Genomic DNA, 9,689 nt, shown 5'->3' on the forward strand with positions numbered 1-9,689 from the left:
GAATGCATGCCAATATCAATAGGATGCAGTCAATCAATATTAAGTACATTTCAGTTTAAGTGGGTCCAAACCGGAATGACATATTTAGGCATAAAATTATGTCCAGAGTTGGAAAACATAATTGCTATTAACATGTCTCCTTTAATTAGGAAAATTAAGTTGAATGTAGACAAATGGAAGCTGATTAACCTGACTCTATGTTGAAAAATTAATTTCATTAAAATGGTGGTGGCTCCACAGTTTAATTATATTTCTATGATGATCCCAGTAACGATTCCTGATGGAATCTTTAAACAATATAATAAATTAATTACAGAGCTCTTGTGGAATGGGAAAAAACCCAGAACCCAAGCCAGCTTAAGAAATTACTAGCTTCACGAGACTGTGGTGGATTAGCACTTCCAAATGTGGAATTGTAAAGCATAGCATTTGAGATGAGTAAATTGGTAAAACACTGGGGGACCTACATATATAATCCTGGGTGGGTTAAGATAGAACATAAACTTGCATACCCATTTAATGTTATGGATCTATTGTCACAAAAGAATACAGAGACAACAGGAAGGAATATAATTCAACGCCATTCTCAATGGGCATGGTCAAAAGCACACAAGATATTGTGGATTTCACAATATAAACAAAGCTATTCCTCAATATGGAATAATCCCTCTGTCTGTACTGGGAAAAAGGTATTCTTATGGCAAACATGGTTGAAGAAAGGCATACAGGTAGTTCGAGATCTGTACAGAGAACAATCATTTATGTCATTTGAGGACCTTAAAGAACAATTTAATTTAACAAATAGAGGGGATTTTTGGAGGTATTTACAGCTAAGAAGCCGTGTGGGTGCTGTTTTTAGATTGAAAAAAAAAGAGGAGAAAGAAAATGTGATACAGGAATTCCTTAATTCTCTGCAAATTCTACAATCTGCTTCAGTGTTCTATAAAAAAATGTCAGTGACCAAACTGTGTGAAAGCCTAAGAATAATATGGCAGAAAGATTTTGGTACGGACATAGATGAGGATGTGTGGCAGGATGTTATCTCAAAGGTGGGAAGGGGTTCAAGGGATGCTAGGAATAAATTCATCCACTACAAAATTGTTCATAGGTATTATTTTACACCTAATAAGTTGTTTAAAATGGGCTTAACCCAGGACAACAAATGTTGGAAATGTAACAAAGCAGTGGGTATATTTCTACATGCTCTGTGGGATTGTCCCTTAGTATTGCCCTTTTTGAAGGCAGTGCTGCAAAAGTTTAAAAGCTGGCTTAGACAACCCCTGCCAGAATCCCGACGGTTATGCTTGTTAGGGGACAGGTCTCAAATGCCACCAGGTCTGGCTAAGGCAGAAGCTGGAGTGATGGTAACAGGATTTATGGTAGCAGCCAGAATTATTCTGCGTATGTGGAAAAGCCCACACAGACCAGAGCTTACAGAGTGGCTCAAGCTTATGACAGAGATAGCTGCTTTTGAACTTATGATAGGCAGGGTGCAGAATAACTCAAGTTAAACTAGCCAAGCATGGCTACATTTTGACTATAGCATTGATACAAACTGAATAAATACCACACATAGCGACACAAAACACACACACACACACACACACACACACAAATAGTAATGTTTCTTCAATCATTTCAGATTTGTCTAAACGGTGATAGGGCATGAAAAACATGATATATATAGCTAAACTCTCGTTCGTTACTATGTGCTGGTTTTTTTACCCGGAAATAGTTGTAAACAACAAGGCGATTCGGGCTATGTGAGAGAAGAAAAGACGAAGAAAACCCGGTAATTCACTTCTGTGGCTTTTTTTATTTGCATCGTTCGTTGCTTTTTTTTTATTTGCAGCGGCGTTTCTCTTTATTTGCAGCAGGGTTTCTTTTTATTAGCAGTGTTTCTTTTATTGAGATTACTGGTAATCACGTTATCTATTACCGTTTGACATGAAATTTGTGTTGCGCCCCCCCCCCCCCCTTGCTTCTCTGTGATGGCTTGATTATGCCTCTATTCCAGATTGGACATCTCCATCCTGGTGTGCCTGTGTCACCCTCAAGAAATCGGTAGTTCCTGTTTGAGTGCTGGTGCAACTAAGGTAGTTAATGTTTCAATCACAAACTTTCCTCTGTGTGTGTGGGGTGTTTTATTTCATTATAATGATATTTATAATGAATAATAATTGTAAAAATTGTAAATGCACTTTACATTGAGTGAGCAATCTCAAAGTGCTACAGAAATGAACACTATGTATATATACCACTATCATTTTTGACATAGGGCTAAATTACAATGATCAATGATCATAATCTGCATTCAAACTGAAATTCGTATTGTTGGTTGCCTTTGTGTAATTTCTCCTTTTTCTTTTCTTTTCTTTTCTTTTCTTTCTAGGTCATCAGAGGGCGAGGCTAACCATCCTGTTCAGTATCAGGCTAAGAGTGAGGAGAAATAGATTAGGTAGGTGACTAGTTAACATGCACCACAATGTTTAACTGTAAATTGGTTGGCTGTGAGCATGTGTCTGAGAATGTGTATAACTATATTCAGCACACAAAACTGCATAGCAATGCCCCCAATTATCACTACCAGTGTGGGGTGCCTGACTGCTCACGGAGGTACAGAAAACACACAGGACTGCAAATTCATATGTATAGGCAGCATAGGTCCTACCTGCAGGCTGCTGGGCCTATACTGCCTGACACATCAGCTCTACCACCTGATACACCCTTGAAATGTCTGCTTGAGGCTTGTGCATTTAAGTGTGACACTTTGGCCTCTCTTATTAAGCATTTGAAGACGCACATAAGGGGAGGAATGGAATCTAGATGTCCATTTAGAGGTTGTGATTGCACGTTCGCACACGTGATGACTTTCGCTTTACATATTTCCAGAAAACATAGGTGTGCAGAGGATTCAGTTTTAGATGACCTTGTTTTAGACAGGTCTATTGCTACAGAGCCATTGCCAGGACCCAGTCAGTCATATTCAGAAGCTGCCGATGAACATAATGAACCACAAATGCCATTAGCTGTCGACGAAAACCTATTTTTACAGAACCTTACACTTTTCTACCTGAAATTGCAATCTAAGCTACTCTTACCAGCAAGCACCATTCAAACCATTATTGATGGCTTTCAAAGTGCTCATGAACTTGGCCTGTCCAATTCCCTAAACATTCTGAGTGAGAAACTAAAAGAACTCGGAATCCCTCAGGCCACTATAAGCAGCATCGTTGAGGAAATGAACAGAGATGATCTACTCACACTCTATAACAGGGGAAGGCTCAGTACAGATGCAAAGAGGAAGGCTGCTTGTAAAGAGTGTTTTAACTATGTTCATCCCATGCCTTTGCTCTTGGGCAGTGCTGAAAATGACAAAGAATTTTTTGCTCAGTATGTTCCTATACATGAGACATTGGTGACACTTTTCAAAAATTAGTTATTATTATTAGCGAACAGTATACCATGACATGTTTGCAGCCATCTACTGATGGTGTCTATCAGGATGTCAAGGATGGAGTAGGCTTTCAGAGTAATCCAATGTTGAAAGCTGACCCTTCTTCACTTGGTTTAATACTGTACCAAGATGCCTTTGAGGTTGTCAACCCCCTGGGCTCAGGGAAAAAAAAGCACAAGGTTTTAGCGGTTTACCTAACTCTGACTGACATCTTGCCTCACAATAGAGCTTCTATTGATCAGATGCAACTTGTTCTCTTATGTAGGGAACGGGACTTTAAGTATTTTGGGGTAAATAAAGTTTTTGCTCCCCTGATTGAGGACCTCAAAATTCTGGAGCAGAGAGGTGTAGTCACATCTGATGGATTTCCTGACTAATCCTATATCGTGTGGTACCAAAAGAACAGCCCAATCATACACAAGTCATTTGCAAGAGCAGGAAACTACTTCCACTGACTCTGTATGCAGCATCAAGTTTGACTCTCCTTTCAATCAGCTTTCACATTTCCATGTTTGCCAGCCTGGCCTACCACCATGTCTAGGCCATGACTTATTTGAGGGAGTCATAGCTTATGACCTTCCTTTATATATTCGCCATTTAGTTGAGGAGAATCATTTTACATACCTGCAGTTAAACAGGTGCAAAAACCAGTTCAGATATGAAGTTAACGATGGTAAGGACAAACCAGCAGACCTCTCTCCCAGCAGTGACAAGCTAAGTGCACCAGTCATTACAGAGGGCCAGGTTGCGTATCTTAAAGTCCTCATAGAGGAGTACATAGACAACAGGACAAGGCTTTTCCCCAATGCCCCCCTCAGACCAAAGCACCATTATCTGTGCCACTATCCATCTCTCATCATTCACATACTCATACTCATACTCATACATTTTACTAGAGAACAGTGATGAAGGGCTTCTTATGGGGAAGATTATGCTAGTTATTGTTGTTCATAATTCAGTCTATTTTGTGTCACAGAAACATACTTTTGTAAAGTTATGTGACACAGGTGTGTACTGTGACCTAGGAGTGGCCCAAGACAATTATGTGTGCATTAAGCAGGAAGATCTACTTGACTACTTTCCTCTTTCAGCATACAGCGTGTATGATCAGTCCCTTATTGCTCTCCACCATTCTTTTCCAGAGGCAGTATGAGCAGGGAGGAAAGTGGGGATACAGGATACGTGAGGAGAGACGTGAGTAGTACAGCAGAAAGTTTTTGTTTTTTTTGGTAGCCTTGAATAAAGTTGATTTTGTTTTTAATTTGCTTTGTTGATTGAACAGACTATAGTAGGAAATATGCATACAGTGTAGGGATGGCAAAAATGAGAAATTACAGTGTTTCACGATTCACTACTTAATGAGACTAGGTCAAGGAAGCAGTGTGGTCATACTTGCCTGGTCTCCCTGATGACCTTCTTACCACCATGCTGGATGAGCTTGGGGTCGAGTCTATTGAAGATCTGACCTTGGTGGAGTAGAGGGATCTGGTGAAATACCTCAAACCTATCCAAAGTCGGAAGTTAATGAAGGGCATCAAGGATGGTAAATTCATCTTTTCACCCATTACACTTTTCACTCTTTCATGTCACTGAACTAGGGCCTTAGAACATTGGCACAACTGGTAGACAACAGACTTTGTATAACTGTAATCCCAAACTCACACATTGGTTACCTGTCAAATGAAGTGATTAATCTCAGGTGTGCAGCACAGTTTATAGACCTTATTCATGTGTGCAGCATTTGTTCAGTGTGACGTAATGGATTGGGGAAATGTATAATAGGAATAAAAAATAATAATTGAAATTACAAACTCATAACTGGGCTGTTTTCACTGCTGTTTTCACATCTGGAAATACATGGAAGTGAATGCAGGTGATGCTTATTAGTTACATGCATTTCCAAACTTAATAACAAAAGCAGTGAAAAACAATCAGACCCTGTTATGAGTTTGTAATTCCAATAGTGTATTGGCCTGTTATTTTAACTATTGTTTTTTAAGTGGCATTATCAGAGCAATCTTTTAACATGTGTCAATGGACACTTCTGCGTTCTCCCAACCCATTATGTCACATTTGAACAAATGGCACTCGCGTGAATAAATTCCAATTACTTCATCCAATAGTGCTAACAGGAAACTAATGTGTGAGCTTCCTCCAGGAAGTACTGGAGCAGGACTACAGTTAAGCACGCAGTCTATTGACCCATAGCCCTACATCTTGCCCTATCTTAATTAATAAATTGTTTTTGTGCCTTCTAGGACTTGTTACTCTTAATATGGAGTTGGTCTCTGCTCCTGATCCAAGTGCTCCAAGTTCCCCAACTCCAAGTTCTCCAAACACAACATTCCAGCCTCCAAATCAGCTGTTGCCCAGCCCTCCAAGTGCTTCCCCAAGCACGTCAAGCGCTTCACAGCCTGGCGTTCCATGGTATATTGACTTTTGTCTCAACTGGGACCAGGTGTCATCAGCCATTCGACATAGAGTGGAAAAAGAAGAAAGACCATTGCCAGACGAGAGAAAGGCCTTCATGGTCGTGCTCGTGGACCAAATGATGCAGCACGACCGCAACCCATCCAGAGCCATGTGCCACAGCGTTGTGAGAAACATTGTCAGGTAGGGATGGGACTATTATCAATATTAGCTGTCAGTTAATCCCCAGCCCCACCCCCTTCAACTGTTTGTAGCGTTCACTGATTCATTCCCTGGACCTATGATGTCACAAGGGTGCAGAAGTGAAGACTTTGTAAACATGGTTTGTTTAAACAGAGCTAGTATATTCAAGAAAACCAGACTAATTCACATGATTTGTATGAAGGTCTTGTTCAGCCTGATGGTTTTTTTTAAGCGTGGTTCTTTCCTTTAAGTAATCCTTACATTAGCTGTACGCTTATGTGGTAAGTGCCACAATGGTGACATATTTTCTAATTATCCCACCCACATTTTCAGGAGCCATCCAAAATCATTTGGCGACATTGGCAAGCACGGTGATACTGCTGGAGACGGATGTCACTCTCTTCTGCAACAAGTAAAAACGAGAGTGGAGTACAAAAATAGGAATAATACTCTTGCTCAATGCCACAGAGAAAGAAGACTGCGCACGGGAATGGCAGGAGAGGCCAGACTGGCAAGAGGTCCTGTTGACCAATATGGGTATGTGGCAGTATACATGTAAAGTCTGTCAACATTTGATCGAAAGCATTGTATATGACCATGAATAACCCCCAACTTCTGAGCTATAACTGTCCCCAATAGTATTGTTACCCTGTGATGCCCACTTCTAGGTGTGTCAGGTAGGGCCCAGCAGATTTGCCAGAGGGGGAGACCGAGGCAACATTGGAGAATATGAAGAGGGATCTGCTGAACATCTACTCAGGCATGCCATCTACTGTCTTTTTGGGTAATTTTGTTTAGACTTTAGTAATTGGTCAAGATCTGAACACTGTGTGTGTTGGGCGGCTACAAGACCAAATTGTTACTTGGGTACTAACAATACATTTGTATGTCTGTATACACAGAGGAAGGAATGAATGGGGCAGAGAGAGCAGAACCAATGATGGAAAAGACATACATCATCCTGCGGAAATACCTTAACAAAGTGCCTGCTGCAGCGATGTCTGAGATCAAACAGGAGTGGCCATTTCTCTTCTCTCAGAAATGCCTATTCTCACACTTTGGCCTCCTGATGGACGTCGATGTCCTTCAGAAGCTACAGGAGGCAATTAGTCGACGAGGACAGACCATCCTGGATTACTGTGCAACACTGGACAACCCCAAGATCCGTGATGTTCTGGCCTGCTATGATCCAGACTCTGACAAGGCTGCCTGCATCCTGCTGCTCCTAATGTACTTCAAAGAACCGAAAGAGAGTTTAATGCTTGAAGTTGATGTAAGATTTTTTATTCAAATATTTAAAATTCAAAATGAGTGATTACATTATCAACATTTACCTTGTATGATTTACTACCTCTGACCAATGAACAATATTTATCCTTTATCCTAAATCCATGCTATTGTGTGTTACTATGTTACAGCCATGTGCCACTGCTGTGGACGTCAATACTGCAGAACTCCCCAGCACCCCCTGCTTGATCATTCAAGGTAATGTTACTTTGATCTAGTATGAACATTTCTAACTCATTATTTTGTTTTCATTCTAGAAATCTACATGACCACAATAAATAATAATTATAATTATAATAAGAATTACATTTGTATAGCCCTTTTTAACTGAAGCAGATCGCAAAGTGCTCATAACACATAATGTTGTATCTGTTCATTTCAGGTGACATGATGAAGCCCTCTGGATGGCTTATATCCATCGAGGGACATGTCGTGATGGGCCCACACCCTTTCTTTTTACACGGAGTAGCTGCTTTCTTCAGCAGCTATTACGTCTTCAACCTCGAGTATCCTGCCACTGGATCATCGACGCTGGAGTTCATTCAAAGGTATTTTATAAAGATCACTAATCTTGTAATTCACATTATAGTACAGGCTTCCAACTCAATGATTGTCTTGAGGTCTAAAATGCTGACAAACGAGGTACCTGAGGCTAGCCTGGTGAGACTAGCCTGATCTCACAAACTCATATTCAATTTCGCTCTGCAGATCAGTATGGGTATCTACACGTTATGCTGACAAATACCTGCTGGTCCAATCACAGCTGTTTATTCTGTTTTGGGGCAGGCTATGTGATTTCGAAACGTCTATTGCAAAATGCGAATGTATTGAATGAAGTAGAGGAAATTTTCTTTAAAAGCAGAACAAAATGCTCTCAGACCCTTAATTGAAAAGGATGCGTTTGTCATACTTTCAGCAGGGTTTGGTTTAATTTACCAACTGTTCAATTGCGTGAAGAAGCATTTCAGTGGCGGTGCACGTTGATAGGGCCTCTCATCAACCACTTGGCTAAAAAAAATTATGGTCACAGGAAGATCTAACAAGTTTGGATTATAAATCTATCAGGGTTTGATGTGGGAAAAAGCACAGTTGAACACCTTGATAAATGTTGCCTGCAATGCATACTGTAAGTCTGTTTAAAACTGAAACTATCTTTGCTTATTAACAGGTGCTTCCTGGGCATCAATCCTGAAAGAGGCTCAAAGACCAAGAAGCGGACAACAATGAACCCTCGTGTGAGCACCCTTTTGAGGAAACTTATTGACTTTGAGTGGGCATCATAGTTTTTTTGCAGAAGTAGTTGTCAGGCTCAGTTTTGAGTAGCCTAGTTCTTTATGTAATTTTTTAAGACAACTTTGCACTACAAGATTTTTACACAACGCTGTTGTTATAATGTTTGAGACTTCCTCTCTTATCTTGCCATGAAGGCCTTATTCCCATCCTGTCCATTACTGTTTTTGTGACACAGCTAGTTAAATAGTTGAATTGTGAGACAGGTAGTTGAATTGCAAGTTTGCACAATTTCGCTGCATTTTCTGCATTTTAAGATGGCTTTTATGCCTAGAAAGTTGAATTTCTTGAATTCTTGAAGTTCTTGGCATCTGCTGTACATATTGTACTGTACTGCTGTACAATATTTATTTGTTATTAAATATGCCATTGGGCTAACATTGACTTTACCTCAGAGTTGTTTGTTTACAATGATTGTAAATTCACAGTAAATGGAAGCTTCATCTGCATTACTTTAACAGTAAATTACTGGACAATTTTAGCATGACTTCCACAGTATACATTGTAAATTCACAGTAAATTATTGTCAACTTGTACATTACTTTCACAGTACACAATGTAAAAGTACAGGGCCTTGTTGTAATGATGTACAGCAAAAGGTTGTAATTCCCCAGTAATGTACTGTAATATCACAGTAATTGCTTTGTCATTGAAGCTGTAAAGTTACAGTGTTCAGTTGTGCTTTTACAACAATGCATTGTAATATCACAGATATAAAATTACAGTAAATTGCTGTGAGTATATTTCACAGTATATTGCTGTAATTCTTACTGTGAAAGTCATGCAAAACTTATCCAATTATTTATTGTAAATTCACAACAAAAAATTTTGCAGTGTATGTATTATATGTATACTAGGCTACACAATGTATATATCTATATGTAAACCTGTGCCTGGATTGTAGATGGTGGATTAATGAGTCGATCAGCAGTGGAGAAAAGCACTCTACTATTGATGATATTTTCATTAATGATTTTAGAGAAGAAAGATTGTCTAGTCCAAGGGTCCCCAAATGGCGGACCGCGGTCCGAGTCCGGACCCA

At 39.8% G+C, this 9,689-nt stretch overlaps 1 protein-coding gene across 1 annotated transcript; it reads left to right on the forward strand.

Annotated features, from left to right (window-relative positions):
- Positions 1 to 6,770: 6,770 nt before the first annotated feature.
- Positions 6,771 to 8,647, forward strand: LOC146327336 (uncharacterized). The gene is made up of 5 exons (XM_084716304.1): positions 6,771 to 6,854; positions 6,973 to 7,343; positions 7,489 to 7,555; positions 7,740 to 7,905; positions 8,526 to 8,647. The coding sequence occupies exons 1-5, from the start codon at positions 6,800 to 6,802 to the stop codon at positions 8,638 to 8,640; spliced, it is 774 nt and encodes a 257-aa protein (XP_084572430.1). The 5' UTR covers positions 6,771 to 6,799; the 3' UTR covers positions 8,641 to 8,647.
- Positions 8,648 to 9,689: the final 1,042 nt, after the last annotated feature.

The sequence above is a fragment of the Lutjanus erythropterus genome, chromosome 4 (genome assembly GCF_056507025.1).
Source record: "Lutjanus erythropterus isolate fLutEry1 chromosome 4, fLutEry1.hap2, whole genome shotgun sequence".
In the NCBI taxonomy this organism is placed as follows: domain Eukaryota; kingdom Metazoa; phylum Chordata; class Actinopteri; order Lutjaniformes; family Lutjanidae; genus Lutjanus; species Lutjanus erythropterus.

Coding starts and splice junctions, on each gene's coding strand:
- LOC146327336 (XM_084716304.1), top strand. CDS start 6,800: ATGAAGAGGGATCTGCTGAACATCTACTCAGGCATGCCATCTACTGTC. Junction 6,855..6,972: donor GCCATCTACTGTCTTTTTGG/GTAATTTTGTTT, acceptor CTGTATACACAG/AGGAAGGAATGAATGGGGCA. Junction 7,344..7,488: donor GTTTAATGCTTGAAGTTGAT/GTAAGATTTTTT, acceptor ACTATGTTACAG/CCATGTGCCACTGCTGTGGA.